Genomic DNA, 20,597 nt, shown 5'->3' on the forward strand with positions numbered 1-20,597 from the left:
TCCATTCAGGAAAACATGTCAGATTTCCCGGACGTCAGAATAACCTTTTTTCCCCGCTGCTAATTTCCGATTCGTGAAGGAAGGAATAAAAGAGAATTTGTGATGTTTCGATAAACGTGTTTGTTGGCTGCTTATCTTATTAGAACGCGAGGAAGATTTGAATTGCCCGGACCGCAGGTGCTTCGGACGTAATTTCCAAGCTTTGAATAGCGTCGACGTGTTCCTGCTCTTTTCATGCAATGTTTTGCTCCTTACGGTTTCTACAGTCTGTTTATTCGTGTTAAAAGAATGACGTAATCCGCTTTGAGTGGAAGAAGGATCGAAGTGTGGCTAACAGAATAGTTTATGGGCACAGGAAATCAATGCGACAGAAAGTAATTTAAATTCATTCTGTTCTGATCGATAAGATTGAAGCTCTTATGCACTACATTACACTCGTATGAACGCTAAGTCACTGGGCCCGCTTAGAATTGTCGCTTTTGATTTATATGAACGTTGTGTCACCGTAGACTTGTACTCCTTAATGTCTTAAAGTCGATAAGCTTTATTGCGCTTTGCAGATATTGCGGGGTTTTTTTAAATCGAAGGTTTGTGGCAACCCTGCGTCGAGCAAGTCTATCGGCGTCATTTTTCCAACAGCTCGTGCTCACTTCGAGTCTCCGCGTCACATTTTGGTAATTCTCGCATTAAGACTTAGTAGACTACAGTATAGTATAAAAATAACTTTTATATGCACTGGGAAACCAAAAAAAATTCGTGTGACTCGCTTTATTGCGGTTGTCTGGAACTGAACCCGCAATATCTTAGAGGTATGCCTGTATACGGTTCTGCAATGATGTATGGTGACACGAGAGTGAGAAATACGCAATTTTTGTTGGGATAATTTGTTTTCTGTAGAGTTTGAAACCTAAACAGTACAACTTTTTTTAATTCGGTTTGATCACGATAGATAATGGACCACTCTGTCTAGGTATCTTTAGCCTGTCGACAGATTCCGTATGATCTACTGATTTTTAGTCAGCGATTACAAATATGGCAGCGGTGCGAAACTTTATCGTGGACATAGCTTGCATCCCCCCCCCCAAAAAAAAAAAACAACATTTTTGCAATTGGAAGCAATAAACATTTGACTGGGCTAGGGTTTTGTAGTAGATCGTGTCCACGTGGGCACGAGTCCGGCTCGCCAGCCATTGAGGTAAATTGCATTTCATTGCTTTTACGTAAGACTGGCGACAACGAACCCTTTTATTGTAGGGGTTGGTTGATCAAACGAGAGGAAGTACACCCCGATGAAGTCTTGCGACCACCTTAAGTCTCTTTATGTACGAGCCACTTGTGAGTCATTTTACTTTAATTAACACCCGTAGTATAATCTAATCACATGGCTTTTACGTTATCGCGGCCGTGGGATTTGTGCCGTCTCTCAGTTACGACTGATACTTCCACGTAATAGCCAGCTACTGGAGCGTAATGTCTCTGTATGCTGTTATTTCCATATTCTCGTAATGTGACGTCGAGTGCTGTTTGCCTCGATTGCGTAAACGCGAAAGGTTTAAACACTCTTTTGAGACAAACTTTTTTTATTAAAGAAAAGACTCTGGGTAGCTCAGTCAGTGTGACTAGCTATGGACTTAGACGACCGGGGTTCGATCCCCGACGGGGGCAGAGGATTTTTCCTCTAGCCTCTGAGTCCAGACCGGCTCTGGGGCCCACCCAGCCTCCTCTACAATGGGTACCGGGGTCCTTTCCCGGGGGTAAAGCCGGCCGGGGCGTGACCCTGACCACTCACTCCCATCTAGTGCCGAGGTTAAGAATGAGTAGGAGCTATACCACCTCTCCCCCCAAGCGACCTACATGGCGTGTAGCGGGACGGCTTTAGTTTAATTTTGTAGTATTTATTAAAGCAACCATCGGATCATTTTCGGAAATAGGTTTTTTAAATAATGACGTAAAATAAAACTGACTGGTTTGTCTTTCTTCTAAATGATATTCTCAGTGTTTAATGCAGCTCTTTTGTACCTTGAGGTTAATTGTTTTAGTCATTTAAAGTGTGTTCAGATTAAATTAGGACGCAGTCGATGAAATTACCGAAGAAGAATTGCTTGCTCTGCTAGTTTTAATTATGTTTCGGTTCTACCTTGAGAGCATGAAACTTCGTTAGTTATAAGGTTTAATTAATTACGAGTCCCCGTGGTTGTAGTCTAGATCATTGATGAGATATATTATTCTAGGAACTGCTGACTTATGTGGCCATAAGTTAATGACAATTTAGAAAATTGAATTATCGAGTTTCTTGATGCATTATTTCGTGTGTCTTCTACTGTTTTATTTTGTCTCTTGTCCGACTGAAATGTGGGTACGTACTTCGGACGCGTTGTTTCTCTGTGGTCCTTCCTCGCAACAACCATTCCTGCAGAAGAGTTTTCTGCGAACTGAAACTGGTTTCGTTGTTATGCTGATGGCTTTAGCGTGTTCATAATGAGTACGTGCTGTTGGGAGGGAGGGGGATTTCGTTTGCGAAAGAAATTTTCTTCGATGGATGTCAGATGATGAACTCAAAAAGGTTAGGCTTGCAGAAGCTGAAGGCCTGTGCGACGGGGGCTGAAGGTTTTCATGACAGGGAGATGCACCTTTTAATCCATACCCTGGCATTTGCCTTACAACTGAATAAAAGCACGCGGAACGTCAAATTCGATTTAAGTTTCAAGGCGTCAGGAGACCGGCGACGTCCAGTAACCGCACACGACATGAGCTTCAAGGGTTCTCAGGGTTTCGAGGGGTCTCTAAGGAAATAGGCGGTGATTTTGTTGTTACAGTTGATGATTATCAGGTACATCAGATTCATAAACAGTAAGATTTCCTGACGCTGAACACCAAGAAATGGACTGGCACTTTTGGATTTCGTGCTGAAATAGCATCGGAGAGACGGGCGGTAGGTGGCTCTGAATGTTAGTGGTAATACCCGGAAGAGAGGATTATGGCTAATGAAGCCTGCGTTCATGGGACTCAGGATGCGGTCCCATGGCGGGGCAGTGTGAGTACGGTAATGAAACTGCTCGTTCTGCAACAGATAGTCGACCAGCAGATGAGATGGTTCCCAAGCGAGACGGTCAAGGTCGAGGGCTGTTAATTCGAGGAGCATGGCGCACAGCTCGAATGGGGAAAACAGGGGCCTCTGGAAGCTGCGTCCGCGAAGGCGGAGGAGTTGGGGATAATATTAAAGTGTCTGATAAGGAAGGTGGAGTGGTCATTGGCGAGATTTGTGTATTAGTCATTGGTCATGAACTCATATTAATTTCAGTTTCTGCCGGCTTGATGTTCACCTGCAGCGATGGTCCATTGAAAGATCTCGCTTGGGTAGGAAATTGTAAAATTGTTTACGGAACTTCAATTTCCTTGTGCGTGTAGGACCGAAGTTATTGATGACGTGGCGTGCCCAGAACCAAGATTTTTTTTACATTCCCAGGTTTCCGTCTTGGAAAATACAGGAATGGCGACTTTGCGCGTTACGGATGCGATCCGATTGGGATTTAACTCCGTCCCTTTGTAGCGGGTTGCAGCCCGCGCGGTCACGTGTTCGCAAGACACGTGTTTCTTTCTGGGACTTAATTTTTGTGGTGTACAGTTTTTAAACACGCGCTAGTCAAGGAAGTTGCACTTCGCGCGCTCATAGGCGTTCTTTACGGGTAACTATAACGTAAGAAGCACGTGAGCGTGCAAGTCTCGTCTGTCTTTCCAGCGCACCCAAACTTGTAACTCTTTGCAAGTCTCGTCCATCCAACGAGAGAATGTGGAACCGAAATACCTGGTTTCGGTTCCAGTTGCAAATGATTGTAATGTTGCGGATTTTAGTAATTTTACCCCGTGTCTTCGTGCGAATGATGATGACTGTTCGCATGATTTGTGTGCAAAGTCGTTGGGTTTTTTTAAAAAACAAAACAATTAGCACTGCGTTCGTTATTGTAAATGTTGTACCCGAAAAACCGATTTTCTGCCTTCTTGTGTCATGTGGCATGCCCAGTGAGGAAGGTAATAGGCGAACTGCTGTAACACGGAAACCCAACGGTTAGCCAGTCTCTTGTATGAATGCGAGAATGAGGGGCGCAACAGGTAGGCTCCGATCGAAATAATGAAGAGCCCGGGATCTTAGTTTCGTGTTTTACTTTACTCGTGCATTTTGCTGGTAAGGCACGGTAATGTAATGCAGCGCTTTGGCGTATCTTATTCTTCTTCTTCCCCCGACGGGGGCAGAGGATTTTTCCTCTGGCCTCTGCGTCCAGACCGGCTCTGGGGCCCACCCAGCCTCTTATCCGATGTGTGCCGGGGTCCTTTCCCGGGAGTAAAGCCGGCCGAGGCGTGACGCTGACCACTCACCCCATCTAGTGCAGAGATCAAGAATGAGTAGGAACTTACCGCCTCTCCCCCCAAGCGCCTACATGGCGTATAGTGGGACAACTTTACTTTTTTAAAATTTGCTTCACGTTTTGGTACCGTTTCCGTGTTTTTCTGCTAAGAGAGGAAGTGAGAGCAGGATCGAGAGGACAGTCCACATTCTGACCGCATCCACGGACACGCGAAGTGTCTGGGCATCGAAAATGTTGTGCACTGCAGACCATGTGGGGAACGTGCCGATTTTTTTTTTTTTAATGTGTGATGAAGAAACGGGTGTCCATTCGTGTGTGATACTGAGCCGAAGGCCGTTAATGGAAGCGAGTTCCATCATTATCTGAGCGCGTGTCAGTTTATCAAGGACGACTTTGCATCTCGAGCAAGATTCTCTGTCAGTTCGTCTGATGTTGATTAATTACTTTTGGTTACGGCCGAGAAATAAGTTCTGCAGAATAATCAGGTCACATGTCTGATACTCGCTCGCTCTGTGGAGCAGGAAATTCTTTAAAAGGGCGATTTTTTACTCGGCTTGTCAACTTTCTTTAAGGAACCCGAAGGTTCATCACCGTTCTCACAAAAGCCCGACACCGGACTCTACCTGAGCCAGCTGCATCCAGTTTGCGCCATCGATTCCCATCTTCTCCGTTCATTATTTCTCATTGGGCGAGTGGAATAGGCGTATGGCCACATGAAACGTGTACAGTAGTGTACATAAATGTCGCAGCAGATTTATCAATTTTTTTTTGCTAACTGAATCTTTTTTTAAACATGTGTGCAAGTGTGATTTTCGAACAAGGCGGATGCATTCGTGGGCCACAGAATGTAACAGCGGGGAAAACCCGCGTTGCCTCACTCTGCACCTTGTGCTTTATAAGGAACCAAAATGCATCAGGATGTGAATGTTGTCCCGCATGCTCTGCTGTTCTGTTTGATCTACGGGGCTCCTTTTAGTGGGCAACATTTCCTCTTGAAGTGCAACCACGTATGTGCCTCACAGTAATAGACAGTGCAGTTTCTCCCTGAAACAATTTTTGTTTTCGTCAGTAATGACCAAGGCCTGGTATCTCGTGTTCAAGGCCGTCGCACGGACTAGGGCAGAGGAAGGCGCACAGGCCCTGATCATGTTCCTGGGATGGCGCGATCCCGTATTCTTGTCACGTGTATTTGCATTCACGTCTTATCGCCATTTAAAAATTCATCGGATTTGACCGAGAATCGAAGGATTCTTCGTCGTCACAGAATGGAGATAAATACGAGGCGAGGCTTCTTCGTTTCCCGCTCGCCAGCTCTCTTTAATTCTCCGTCTGTGGGCACTCAGGGTCTGTTACTTCCGAATGACAGTTTTAAGAAACTTTTATGGTGTAATTACTTGAAAGGCTGCTTCCTGTTCGCCATTGTGACCCCCCAGAGTTTATTACACGCAGAAATAATTCATTGGACGCGTTTCAAAATTATGTTTTCAATAAACACGTTTGTTTTAAATTTGTTATAATTATCTCGTTTGCACGCTGATATAATCATGATTATCATTTCCAATTTCCGCGATCCTCTTCGGTGCAGTTGAAATGTAATTGTGTTCGTCGGCTGACTCGGGGGGGGGGGGGGGGGACAAATAAATAAATACGCGATGCTAAACAGAACAGTAGAATGTAACTGATCGAGCTGCTCAATTATAATTAATTTGTATTGTTTCATCATTAGTGTGAAATGGCATGAATAGGACCGCGAGTGGAGGTTCCAAGTACCCAGATGTAATTTGCTTCTCCTCATATTTATCTGCCATTATAATGGCGATAAAACAATAATAATTTAAAAGTAATTTCAGTTGTGGCATTGCGTAGGGTAGAGGGTGGATTGTGTCGTCAGAGGATACTACGTCATAACCGGTGTGGTTTGTGAGTGTTCACGGTCCGATCGACTTAGCGAGCTTAAATCGTCCCGTTTATACGCGGTGTCGTGTTGTCCGAGTGCAACCAGCCGTATGGTCGTGTCCTGGAATTTGACACGAGGCGGGGAGCGAACAGAGCCTAAAAGGTGTAGAGGTAGGGGAACATGTTACTTCAATGCCGCCGGCCTCTGATACACGAGGTATGTACGTGGATAGGCCTGGTGTTACGAGGTAATTGTGTGTTGTGCTTGGGACATGGTTCCTGTACGGGCGTAATGCTACAAAGCCCTCTGTGTTGCACGTGACTTCGTCGGAGTTTGTTTCGTGATTAATTTAGGATTATTTAAATTTGAACATTGTTTCGAAATGCCCGTCTTTTGCTTTTGCACGACATGAAAGCTCGTGTTTGCGGTGGTTATAATTTCTGCACCGTGTTAGGGGTCTGGGATCGTGACCAAGTTTCGTGTGGAAGGGCCCGCGTGGTAACGTCTGGGGTGTTAAAAAATTCTGGTTCGAAGTAGGCGTGTATTTTTTTTTTTTTTGGGGGGGGGGGGGTTGGCCCCCGAGAATACGAGGACCTCTTGGGGACAGTACAGATACACCTGAGGCCACTGAACAATACCAACAGTGGGAGAAACAATGTCAGAGGAGTAACAATACTGTTTGCAATAACAATAGGTTTCCATTTCGTACAGTAGTGATTTCGGTGATGTAGATTGCCTGCAATTACATGTACCACCTGCTTTAACGCTCAGCTTCGCGCCTGTGCTGTAGGCAATTTGACGTGCAGCCGCGTGATGTTCCTCTGAGGTCCAAACCAGAAGACATTGTAATTTTTTTAATCGCGCGTGCTGGTGCCTGCGGCTTCTTGTGGGTCAAACCGCGTGCGTGTCTGCGCAGTGCGTGACCTGCCACGGCTTACAGGTCTTCCTGATAAAGTGAATTTATTTTTGTACATCTGGCAGACACTGGATCGGACCGTTGGCTCGTGCAGTTACAGGGACCGTGGACGATAGATACGCCACTGGCTTATTTACCGCCAAGTACAATTATCGGCAGTCCAGTCGATAACGAGTAGCAAGAGCTAAAAGATTTGACACTGTAAGATATTGATCGCATTTGGTATTTATAAATGCTTTAAAGACCAGTCTCTGGACAGAGTCTTCTTAGCATAAAATCGCTTGGTTGGCCGGATAAATTCTCGAAAGGCTGTCATTCGACGTTGTACTGGCCAAGATAAATGCTCCTCACACCTTCACGCCCTCTGTAATATCAGTTTTAATATTATCCTGTTTCTCCTTACCACCTCCAAGTGGTCTCTTGCCGCGAGGTTCTGCGACTCCGGTCGTGTGCAGATACTTCACGTCCATGCGACCGTGTCTTCAAATTGTAAAAAGCTCATTATGAATGTTGTTCGCCAGAGGCGGTGGGGTGAACATGCAGCACGCGTGGGAGCTGTGACGCAGGCGTCGGTGTTGGAGGTGATAAAGCGAGGTTTAAATATGGTGGATGATATAGAAAACTCGAAGTATCTCAGTATTTATTCCAGTGCTTTCATGCGCGCTCGTTCGTTTTCTGCGTGAGTTAGACTTCCTTCACAAAATAGCACCGTCCAGGACTCGAACCACGTGCCTGGTAGAAGCCATTAACATTATGCATGGGACGCTGACAGATTCAGCTCCATTTACGAGAGCAGTCGTGATATTACATTTATGGAAGGAGATCTTGGCTGTTTAAGCGTGATTTAGGGTCCTTTAACATTTCAGAAAGGTCGTAGATATGGAGGGCATAGAGAGTCTCTTGGGAACAGTTGGGTATGGTCGTTGTAGACAGACAGTCCGCCCCCTTCGCTGCCACCGAATTGTATAATTCAGGTGCTCTGCCCTCTCGCCCAACCGCTTTGGAAATTCCTTGTTGGTTGCTGTGAGGTTGTCTTTCTGACGAGGGAAGGAAATTCGCAGGAATGCAAATGGTAACTGGCACTACAGAACCATCCTGGAAGACGCCATATTTCATTGGTGTTTTTTTTCTCTCAAATAATGCTTGCTACCATCATGAAAGTACGTCGGAAGTGGATTACTTGGGAACAACTCAGATTATGGCGTTGAGAATCGATCCCGGAACGGCAGGATACTGGTTTGGATTCGACAGGTGCAGGTTCGGAGCCCGTGACGGGCTGAAGCTTGGTGTTCGTAGTTTATTGTGCGTCAAACAGGAAGTGGTCCGCCCTGACGCGTGCAGAAGGTCCACCGCGCTGCTCCGGATTGAGTGTAGCCGACCATCTCGGTGACGGCGTCGCACTGAATGGGACTGCTCCGACCTTCGTCAGGCGAGCAGTTCATTAAGACTTTGGCGCGAAAACAAATGTCACCCTGGAGCTCCTATGAACTGGTGTGCGTGCGTCTGTACTTCCGTGCTTGTTCGCGGTGAAATAGCGACGTTTCACAGTTGGCGCTGAACACAAACTACTACGAACTTACGCCGTTAGGCCTGTCTAAGCTAACGTGAAAGCCGTCGCGCACATTTTTGCGCAGTTCAGCCAAGTCTTGTCAGATTTTTCTCAAAGTTAACTCCCTCCGCTGTGCTTATGTTTCCAACAACACTCGATTGATTGATATTCGATCAGCTGGCCGAGATGTGCTCCGATATTTATTAAACGTGTTCGCAGCAGCTCGCCACTGCAATCTGTCGTGAACCATACGAGTCCAGGGAATCGCGTAGAAAAGTTCACCAACGTTTCAGAGGTCTTTGCCGCCTCCATCATCAGGGACCCCGACTACCAGACTCACCTTCACGCCCTACTTCGTCCCTTTTAATATTTTCCTCCGGTCTCACAGGTGGCTCTGGTGTTCCGTTCAAGTACTGTCGGCTGTTACATTTCTCGTTCCCCCGTGCGCGCTACATGCCCAGCCCATCTCATTCTTCTCGACTTAATCACCCTGACAATATTGGGGGAGGAGTACAGATTTTTAAGCTCGTCATTATGCAGTTTTCTCCACGCCCCATCGTCTTCTCTCCTAGGCCCAAATTTTCTCTTCAAACACCTGGGGGAAAAACGTAACCAACATTCCTTGTGCCTCTGGCACTTGTAAATAGGATTCTGTCCGCTTCGACCGTATTTCTTTGTTTAAGAACTTTTTTTGTATTCTGTATGAATTTTTCTGTGTACTACTGCCCCGGTGATCTTTGCAAGTTCTGAGAACTGTGCTTTTGCCGAGGCCATTAGCTGTTAAATTCGCTGCAGAACGCGTATAGATCGAGTTTTCTTCGTAAATATAAATATATAAATATATTTGTGACCTCTCCTGACCGCAGCAGAATGCGGGTTACTTATCTCATACAGACGGCAGGAGGGATCCTCGCGAAGCATCACGGAGCTTTTTTTATCAAAGGGTTTCTTTTTCAATGACGCCGTCTCTGCTTCCTTGCCTCATTAAAATGCAAGTGCAGCTCTTTCATCCTCAGAATTGGCGCACTTGAAGTATAGGATGTTCCGGCAGCTCCGTGAAAGGCGATCTCCCCCTCCATGAGATCTGTTATCATGGCTCATGAATAGCCCCGATGATCCCGGAGGCCTGACGGAAACCTTGCACGGCCGCCACAAGGAGGTCGCTGAAGTGACCCCCAGAGGATCGTTTTCGTGTGACGGGCCGGCGCTCTTGTAATTTCTCATGAAGTTTAGTATCGAAACAGGAAATCTGCAAGAGTCGCGAAGATAACTTATTCACTGTGGACGCAAAATAACTGCGAGCTTCGCCCGAGTCACAGAACGCGGCCTTTGTGTCAATAAAAGTCGTCTTGCCCGGGTTATGAACGTCTGTACGCAACGCGGAGTGATCTTGTTCCGAGGCCTCCTGCCCGAGTCGGATCCGGTTACGAGCCTCATTTGGTAAGAAGTGGCCAGTTTTTTTCCCCCGTTCTTCTTGTAAAATAAGACGTGGATGGGGTTTTGGTTATATGCACTTTAAAAACTGTCAGTGTTTCGGTCCCTGGAGAAAATTAAAGGCTGAAGATGCTACTTTTGGGTGAAATGACGCCGTATTTGTCGCCCTAACACCGACGGACTTCGTTTTCTCGTTGAGGAAGATTCACTGGGCTCCGTTTGTTTGTTGTCCCGCCATCTGTTTCACGATGACGCGGTAGTGGTAACTTTGCAGGCCACGAATGCCAGGGTGACTGCCGCTGGTCGTGTTCTAGATCGATCTTGCCTTCTGTCATAACCAGCTGTTGTCGCTTTGGTCACGAGCGGATTCGATCGTCGACAGAAATTCAACTGGCTTCTATAGCTACTCCGCGTCTCCGAGTTCTGTTCTGTTTCCGGCTCTACAACTCTTTCGAGCATTTGCAGTTTCCGAAATCTGTGTGCAGGGCGTGAAATCCAATTGGACGCAATTAAGGTCCTTCTAGGTTCTGGTATTTTAATTCCGCGTACCGCCTGTAGAGGTGTTAGTGGAAATCAGTTTTTCAGTTTGCAGGACTGTGACACGTTCTTCTTGTGCTCAGAAAACACTGACGTCGAATCTCGTCTTGCGACCTAGAACCCAGGGTTCTGTATATTTTTCTCCCGTGTCAGCGGTAGGATAATACTGCCGGGGGGGGGGGGGGGCGTGGGGGCTGAAGATGTTTCAATGTTCACTTAAATGTCGCCTCTTTATCGGAAGTGTCGGATTTTGTTTTGATGTGTTTCGTCTTAAAACAATTTGCTATAAGTTGTAAAGTTTGTAGGTCTATGTTTTTGATATTCAAAAGACGTTTTAATAAATTTCTCGTGTGATGTTTGTTGAAGAACCCTTCTGGATTATAGTAGGTCTATATTTCTTTGTTAAACTTCTTGCATCTTTGTTATCGTACGTGAAGGCAGATGTGTTAAAGTCTTTCTATGTAGTTTTTACGTTCGCGTAAGAGTTCAGAAGCAAATTTAAAGTTAAATTGACTGCCGAGCGCTTAGCTTCTCACATCCTTGGAGGAAAAGCCGAGTGTCGGAGGACGTTTGCTCTACGGTTAGTGCTGAAGAAAGTAAATCATTCTTCAGTAGAGTTCAAAGTAATTAGTGCTTAGATTTGCTTATCGTCGTATCGCCAAGAGACGCCTCTTCTGCGCAGATAATAAACATTAACCTCCGAACGTTATTTTCGGAATGTCGATTCCTCGAGAATTGTCTTCACGTTTACTGGGTGGACAGTCATTTGTCAGACATGTGGAAGCTTCGATTTATGTAACTGTGTGCTTATTTCTGATTGGCCGAGCTCCAGGTTCGTTTTACGGCAGTACGCGCTCGAACTTACGTAATTGTGAACGTGTATTAGTTATGGTTTATATAAAGGCGCTTTTCAGCTATATAAAGATCAGGTGTGTGAAATTGTGGGATCGTTTGTGAATGATGGATTGGAGAGGGAGGGCATTTGTTTGTAGGGACTGAGGAATGCCACGCGGAGGTACCACGACATGCAACAGATGCCATCTATTATTCATAACGGTAGGCCTTTGTGAAGTTCTGGAATTTAGAAGCAGCTCTACATTTCTCGTGAAATTAAAATTGGTTTTCCTTTCTCCGAATTCGTTGTGGGCGTTGTCGTGGGTGTTGCCTCGTTCCAGCGAGAGAGAATCCATTTTTGTGGCCCTGGTGGTTGGCGGATCGAAAGGGTCTCGGGTTTAATCCCAACCATCGCCGCTTAATTTTTCGATCAGTATTCGGATTGCGTTTGTTTTAAGCTTAGTTTTTGTCACATTCATTCACTTTCCGGGCTTGAATACGCGAGGCTCGTGCCTTATGCCTCCCACGGTCACGTGACGGGCGCCGTTCTGTTCCTCTGCTTGTATTCTGTCTCACGTTTTGACTGCATTTTTCCCGAATGTTTGTTCGGTCGTGGAAACGCTGTTTAAATTCTGTCTCTAAAGTCTCTTGTAGGCGACTGGATTGATCTGTTCTTCCTGGTTTAGGAAAGTGTTTACCGGGGAACTTTGTGGCCCACAGAGGTCAGCTAGTGCTGCTACAGGGTGCCTGTGATGGGCTGGGAATGTAGGTGGAATTAAACTCAAGTGTCTTAATTCAGCGTTCAATTACCGGCTAGTCGGCTGCGACTTGAGATTTAGTCGTAATGCAACGTACAAGCGCGATTTGCCTCATTCCCTCCAGGTAGATGCTGAGACTACCGCATCTTGGCATACGCGTTCAAGGCATCCATTGCATGAAATAATATTCGCTGTTAATTATCGTGATTCCAGCGTCTGCGTCGCTCATGAGGGGAAGTAGCAGTGGTCGTGTGTTCTTGTGAATCTTCATAAATATTGAAAGTTGAGAAGCTGACGTCAAGGACCGCCCACGGACATTTTGTTATTAATAACTGTTTCTTCCCCTCTCCCGTGTTACGAACGCTGATATAAATGATTCAGCGCTGTTCTATTTTCGAGTTTGAATGGGAGCTTTTGGTATATCACGAATGCTTAGTTACGTAAAGCCAATTCCGATAACAGTGTGACCTTTCGGCCCCGTTCTTTCATTCATTTCTTCCCACCGAATGAAGGTTCGAAGATCGAAACACAATTACAAATGCCCATTAATAAACGATGCACAGAACAGCCTCGCGCTGTGCCGTGTCGGACTGGTCCGTCCGGCTCGCGCCCGGAGCTGGCGGATCGGAGGGATGGGCGCGTTTTCCCACGCAATTGACGTAATCATAATATTCAGCACAGCGCCAGTGTCAGTGTTGTGGGACGGTGAGCCGCGTAAGAACGGAGTCGCAACCCTGATGATGGAGACAGGCAGTGTCGGAAACGTTGGATTGTATCTCCATTCTCACACGGCTGATCGTCCAAGTACACTTCTTTGAATTCAGTCGCCGAAAGAGCTTCAAATCTTGTTTGAGCCGGAAAATATTGGATTATTTGTAATTCTGATACGGCCGTGAAGTAATTTGCATGCTTGTCCGTTCACTCATTCATCAAGTAGGTGGGCGTGGTAGTCGCTCGCCGTGCCAAGGGATTCCCCACCCGACGTTCGGTACCTCGTCCCGAAGAGTCCATCGCTTTGCAGGTCTACGCGGGCCGAAATTTTAAAATTTCCCAGGCTTGGCCCAGGGATCAGTTGGCCCGAGCCCCAAATTTAGCCCGACTTCCTTGTATTTGAGTCCGAACAAAGCCCGATCTGTTCGTATAATTAGCACGTGTTGAATTTATTAATGACTCAGTCATTATAGTGACTGGCTACGGACTGGACGTCCGGAGTTCGATCCCCGACGGGGACAGAGAATGTTTCCTCTAGCCTCTGCGTCCAGACCGACTCTGGGGCCCACCCAGCCTCCTCTACAATGGGTACCGGGGTCCATTCCCGGGGGGTACAGCGCTGCCGAGGGCGTGACGCTAACCACTAACCCCATCTAGTGCCGAGGTCAAGAATGAGTAGGAGCTATACCTCCTCTCCCCCCAAGCGCCTACTTGGCGTGTAGCGGGACAGCTTTACTTTTCACTTTACTAAGAATATCTGGAGTCAGTTTGGTGTTTAGGATCGGTACAAAGACATCGCACGCCAGCCAAGTCTGAACGGTGTTGTGTCGAACTGTTTCTGAGAGGGGGCAGCGACAGAATTCCCCGAGAAAATCAAGTCGGTGGGGATTGTTTCCGGAGCATAATATCAGTGCAATTGCTAATAGCTTTTTATCTTCGGAAAAAAAAGAACGTCCTGAGAAACGTCTGTTTGCTATTGTTTGAACTGCGCCCGTCCGGTCCCCTGTTTGCCCCCCCCCCCCCGCATCCTCGCACTGAGTCTCTTTCAGACCCACTTTAATATTATCTTTCCAGTTTAGTGCTTAATCTGAGATCCATGGTTTTATTATAATGTGTGTAGTGGAAATGCGGATTGGTAGGTAATCAGTGAAATAGCTTCGATGGGTCATATTTATCGTCTGCATTTCAGATGTCACCAATTTTAATAGAACAAAATAAATACTGAAAAACGTTATTTGCCTGAAGTGGGCTGTGATTTGGAATATGTGGCCTGCCTATTCATTGACGAGACAGAACCACCTGCGTTGAGCGATAACTGATAACGTATTCATGACGCACGCGTGTGTGTGTGTGTGTGTGTGTGTGGTTATTAATAAAATCAATGCTCTGTATTGACATATTGTAGAGGCTTCACAGTGAACGCTGCAGAACACTTAGGGGCCTGGTAATGGTTAGGTTACGTTGGCCACTCCTACACGAGGGCTGCCCCATGTTTCAATTTGGGACATCTGGGCATTAGGCTATGCAGATTTCAGTTCCGTCTCAGCTTGACTCTCGGTAGATGGGTTGAAGTGGCTTGCCTTCTGACAGCAGAAGAGGATTTTGCAGCCGTAGTAACCTCTTCTACGGCAGGAGGCCGAGGAATCGCGGGGCATTCGGGTTCAAGGATTTGGCATTGAGGAAGGAATGCCTACTTTCAGGTTCCATGTGTGGGCACTTGAATGCCCTTTGTGTATGCCGTGGGCCGGCCATTTCAAGGGCTGTTATCTCTCAACTTCGGACGAGTCTGTTAGTCCTTATGTCATCTGACGGGATATTTTGGAAAGCGTGTGGCATCGGACGCCCGGACCCTGACCTCGTGCGTTGCGCACGCGACTTTGTTATGTCCCACGCCTCGTAAAGAGAAGGTAAATTTCACGTGTCCTTGAACAAACATTGGCTTTGGCAGTTTCCAGCTGTTTGTGTCTGTAAGAACGGAAAAAAAGTGGTAGTTACCTCCATAAGTTGTTCTTACTAACTTTATTGAAATAAGTTTAAGATAATAATTTAATCATGTCCGTTCTTAGCCGGGTTTTCGTCCTTGAGGAAAATATTACGCTTATGAGATCAGTAGGTTGTCTGTGTTGAGTCATGTGACGTGCTCTCAGGAGACTTGGTGTCTGCGTTGCCAGTGGATGTCGCCCTCCAACCTCGCGTCTCTTTTAATTTCTGCACTCGCCAATAAAGTGGCGAAAGCCTGTGCGTCCGAGATCGAGCGACACTTAATACAGGGCCACGAGGCTGTGCAAGTCAGCAGATGATTGGAAAAATATATAAACTTCCGCAAAGGGTGTAACGTGCACGTGGCATTCGGCAGGAGATAGGTCTTAAGTATATCTGTAAATGAGTTCGAGATTAAATATTGCGAGTCGGCAATTGCGAATAATCGAGGTTATTTGTGTGGAAATTTAATGTACAAGAAAGACTTCTTCCCTGATGATGATTCAGTTTAATTTATTTATTAGTGTGCACGACAACCAAAGAAGACCATTTACAGCCACGCACAAAAACAGCGGTCAATGACGATGGTACGATGGTAGATGGCATACAAAATAAAATATTAATACTAAATAAACTTGGTTACTACCGACGTTTCGGAGGAACATACTTCCTCTGTCAGCAGCTCTCCGAAACGTCGGTACCCATCAGCACGGCGTCAGCACACAAACAGACCGCCGTGAGAACGTCGCATCTCTTAATTCGACGCCAAAAATATTACCCAGTTTCTGCTGTGCGCTGAAGTTGTACGCTTGTTTAATGTGAAGATTTCACATAACATTTGTGGTTAAGCCCGTGACGTATGATTGTGTCGTACGTAATGACGCGGCTGAATTTGTGTCGGTGTGTTCGGGCGATGAAAATCAGTAATAAATTGGAGAAGAGGTTTAAAGTGATTTAAAAAAAAAAGCTGGTTTATACATGGCGCATTATACAAACAAACGCGTAGCATCATTGAGCCAATACTTAGTGTAGCTGGCTGTAATTATGATTAACGACCCGTACCCAGGACCGCAGTAATTGGCTCTGAATAGACGAAAGAGTACATGAAAAATGCATTTGGTTCTCAGCAAGACTGATCCACTAGATTCACGCAATTTTCATGGAAGGTTAGTTCATCAGACATCGTCATTTTCTTCCGAGTACCTGAAGGCTTCGACTGTCGATTGAATTTCTTGTATTTCAAGGACCTTAATTTTTTTTCTCTCTTGTTTCAGGTAATGTACCAGAGCGTTCACTTTTAAAACTATTGCAAGACAATTTGGAAGGTAAGGTTGAGTTGACTTAGTCTTTCATGATTGGATCTCTGAGACATCAGAGAACATTTTAATTGTGTCATAAATATAAATGAAGGCTGGAAGTTAGAACTTTTGAGAGGGGAAAATGACTCGCCATATTGTTATTACATTTGATTCTGAGTTAACCTGTATTATGCGTTTTCTCAGTAATTTCTAGTCTAGAACAGTGCGTTTATGTCCCGCGACAGTTTCGATGCCTTACAGCGCTGCTAAGACACGCCCTCACTTTGAAAAATATTATGTCAAAATGGATAACGAGATTTAGATGCGCTATGAATTCGCTTGATGATTTCTGATTTAGCGTTTGGCGGTAAACTTTTTTTTTATTTCTATCTCAAGGGTCTTTTTTAGTTTTAAGAGAGCGTACACCCTTCCCGTCAATAAGGGATGCATACAAACAGTGCTAGAGAACACACACAGTTTGGCTCTGTTCTAGTAAATAATTCGCTGCTTTTGCAACAACTCGAGCAGAGGCAAATCCGCACATTTACCCGGCGACGTTAGATTATAAATGCCAGTCCAAGTGACGTGAGTGTTATTGTCTGTGACAGACGGCCTTTCCCCAACTCATCCACTGTCTGTTCTTGCGCGGCTGACAGCCCGGCAAAGTTTTATGGGTCGACGTGTGGTCTGCGCGACACATCTGATACGCGAGTCTGTTTTAGGTTAGGCTAAACAAATTAAAGGCAGTCGGACACTTTGTTAATAAAAAGTTTAAATCCTCTTTATGTTCGTGTATCATGAATTAACCCACATAAAAGAATTCTCGGGCCGGTTTGCAAATGAAGACCCCGTCAGCCCGGAAGAGGCTCGTCACTCCTTGGACGGGACCGCGGACCCCGTCAGGTAAAGACTTGAGTTCTCTTCTCTGCTGAATAATGAACTATGTCGTAACCGCGGGGCTTGTCTCGTCAGTGTGTCCGCTACTTTGCGATTAAAGTAATCGATACGACGTGTCTTTAAACAGAAATCTATAGGAACTGTCAGCCCTAAACTGACAGCTGCAAATTGATTTCTGTCTGCAGTGCGGTAGGCAAATCCTCATATTCACCCACTTCCATCGCAGACATTTTTGTCAAACTAGGAAAGTCAGCGAGACTTTGAAAATGCGAGCCTGCCATCTCAGTTACACCGTCAACAGACGAAAAGGGGTGCACGAATTTTAATGATGTGGGACGTTGTACAGTATATTTGGTGCGCGATTCATTCTGTTGAGCAGAGTTGTTTGGAACGTCATCGCCGGATGGTTAATTCTCCGAAGTTTCGTTCATTAGTAGGCTCACACAAGAGCCCGCCACTTGAATCCACTCCACGCCGTATTATTTTAAAACTTATTCGAGCTTGGCAGAATTGGAAAGCGCCATTTCAGAATTGTAGCTCAAACTCTAATTATTTACGACGCCCACAGGGAAGGGAATGGTACAAGGCACGCCGTCAGGAATTTGTAAGCCGCTTTCACAGTGTCGTCATGTTTACTTCTCTATTAACTTAAACACGTCTTCAGCATTTATTTTCGATGTGTGTTTACAACTGCTTTACAGTAAGTATTTTTGTAACCGCAGTAAAGATTCATTTCGAAGTTGTAAAAATTGAGCAGAATGTTTGGTGTTTTTTCCTCTGAGGCAGGCGAAGGGTTCTCGCCCACAGGAGTTACTCTTTTAAGGTAAACCCGAGTTATCACATGTCGTCATGTCTTACATATTCGCTTGTTTGAAACTGTGAACTTCCTGCAGAATTTTTGAAGGGATAAATTCTAGTTCTCTGACTTAGAAATTCCTTGAAGCGTGCCGACACGAGCCAACTTACCTCTGACGAGCGTTAAAATTCCTAGCGGCATCACGAGCACAGCGACCATGAGGTCTGTTATGGCTAGGGACATTAGAAAATAGTTGGTAACATTCTGCAGCCTCCTCTCCCACGTGATGGCCAGACACACTAAGATGTTCCCCGCCGCCGTGCCCAGCACTAACACGAGCGCTAAGAGTGCCCACCAGTTGTTGAAATCTGCATCGTCTCCGGCACCGACGTTAACACTGATATTAACACTGCACTGTAACACGGCGTTAACACTCGCGCCCGTTGTGTTGAATTCTGCGTTTGTGTAATAATCGCTGCTCGCGGAGCTGTACAAGAATACTTCAATCATCGTGCACTTCGAGCAGATCACCGCCTCTCCACTTCATTATTTACTGTAAACAGTCGCAGGGCGTCTGTCTCTGACGCTTGAAGTGGAGTGTCACGGGAAAAACGCGCGTCTCAGCAGTTCCGTCAGTGGAATTTTTGCAACTTAAAAAAGGAATTTGACAGTGTTATCTGCTATTTCATCAATGTAAATGTCACACAGGAATGTAGGCTGTAGTTAATAATTTTGTGCGTGTTTTATAAAGTCTTGGCATTCGCTGAACGACTCTTGTCAGTGTCACGAACTGTTGTGTCGACACAGGTTCCTCAGGAGTGCAGTCAGGCGAGTTGTCGTGCTGTGGTGTGGCCGGCCACTTGCAGGACAGACAGGTGGTTGAGGCGTCTCGACGCTGACGTCCCTGTCCCACACTAAGTATGTGTGTGTGTGTGTGGACGCCCTGAGCGCCGGTACGGTAAAGGCGCCTGCGTTTTGCTACAGAGGGGTTGGGGGGGGGGGCGTACGATCGGAGGGGGGTTATCTGCTGTGCAAATCCCCGTCCCCCCCCCAATCGAACAATGTTTAAACAAAAGAATTCGTGCAGTGTGAGCTTTGTTTGTTTAGCAGAAAATTTGTTTTCGAAGGAAAAATGCTGCAAGTGTAGTTTTGGCTCATGTCTTGGGCGTGAATTTAAAATGTCGGAAAAATTACTCCGTGTGAAAAATTCATACATATAAAGGTAATAGGGTTTTTTTTTCCCCGCTTAATGGTAACCAGCTGTGTTGACAAACTGACGGTGTCAGTTCGTGGCGAAGTTCGTGCCTTTTATGAAGTTATAAGGCCAGTTGCTCTCTCACTCCCTCTCTCTAAAAAAACACTTCCAAACGATTTATTTCCTAAAAAGAAGCTTTTGTAGTTTTTCCCGTCTTGACAAAGGCCTATTGGAAGAATAATTAATTAGGGCACTTTACACTGAAAAACGTTTGAAATTGAAGTTCCCGATTAATAAGGACAAGACTTCTGGTCTGAAATTCTCGTCTGTGAAACACGCAGTTTGAGTAATGACATCACGGGGGCAGAGTTTCGCCTGTCCACGTAATTTGCCACGTGTTTCGGAATCGACATCAGCAAATGCAGTCCAGTAAAGAAGACAGTCCTCTGTATCTGATTTCCGTTTCACGCGCTCGAAACTCGAAACACCCCCAGAAGAACGTACGTTTAGTTACGTCTTCCGGTTCGCTTCCTACGGAGCATCTGTGAGAGAGGTCGTGCTTTTTCTTGCTGTTTGAACTTTATTTGAAGTGAGAATCGATTATCCAGTTTGTCTGAGGACGCTTTCTCTCTTCTTATGTAATGTTCTCTCGATTTTATATTTTCGAGTTGTGTTAATCTCTTCCGTTTCTGCAGTGGCCTTAACGACGCCAATATGTTTTCGAATTCCCCGCAGGAATTTTTATTTTCCGGGTTACTGTGACATACAGAGTTCTGGAATGTTTTATTGCGTTCTTATTGTTTGCAAGATCAGAAACTTCCACGTCAGTCTTGTTATATCAGTTTTTTCTCTCTCCATAATTTCGTTTCTGTGTACGAAAGATGGGTTCGAGTCCCCCCCCCCCCGCCCCCCCCACTTAATTTCATCAACGTTTCGTTTAGGATGTTAAATCAATTTCTGTGTTATCTGATATCGTAACATAGATATTAGACAAGATTTTAAGTCGACTGACTTGTGAATGTAAGTGTATGATCTGAAGTTTTGACGGCCACTAAGTGTAATGAATTATTCTCGGGCTACCAGCCGTGTAAGGTGGTTTACCGACGTTTCGACAACCATCTTCGTCCTTGTCCTCAGGGTTCGTGTATTTTTATTAAACCGCCTGACATAGCTGGTAACCCGAGAAAAATCCATTATAAATGTTGGTGTTGGATTACATTATTCGGCTAGTGAAGGAATTTCATTATGCCAACGTAAGACGTAGCGTGATATTCGATTTCTTATCCGGAACTTTGGAATTAAGATTCCAGGTAACTTCGTACTGAGTTGGTCATTTTCTACCAGGCTGTACGGCGAGGGTGGTTATGATGGGCTAGACATGTAGCTGGACAACGCACAAGCCGGATGTTAGGTCAGTGGCGAGGGCGTCTC

General features: G+C 45.6%; 2 protein-coding genes across 2 annotated transcripts in view; one reads left to right on the forward strand and one right to left on the reverse strand.

The window, feature by feature from the left end:
- The window catches only part of 5-HT2B (5-hydroxytryptamine receptor 2B), a 31,363-nt gene extending 12,457 nt beyond the window's left edge, over positions 1-18,906 (reverse strand). The window contains exon 1 of the mRNA XM_022066523.2: positions 18,142-18,906. Within this exon, the coding sequence (XP_021922215.2) occupies positions 18,142-18,481 (340 nt within the window). The 5' untranslated portion in view covers positions 18,482-18,906. The remainder of the gene's footprint in view (positions 1-18,141) is intronic.
- Rpn2 (Regulatory particle non-ATPase 2) overlaps positions 1-20,597 on the forward strand; it is a 233,167-nt gene that overhangs the window by 90,437 nt on the left and 122,133 nt on the right. The window lies entirely within an intron of this gene.

Source organism: Zootermopsis nevadensis, unplaced genomic scaffold (assembly GCF_977971745.1).
Source record: "Zootermopsis nevadensis isolate Lab colony 2312 unplaced genomic scaffold, Znev_1.0 Znev_ptg000005l, whole genome shotgun sequence".
Lineage (NCBI taxonomy): Eukaryota > Metazoa > Arthropoda > Insecta > Blattodea > Termopsidae > Zootermopsis > Zootermopsis nevadensis.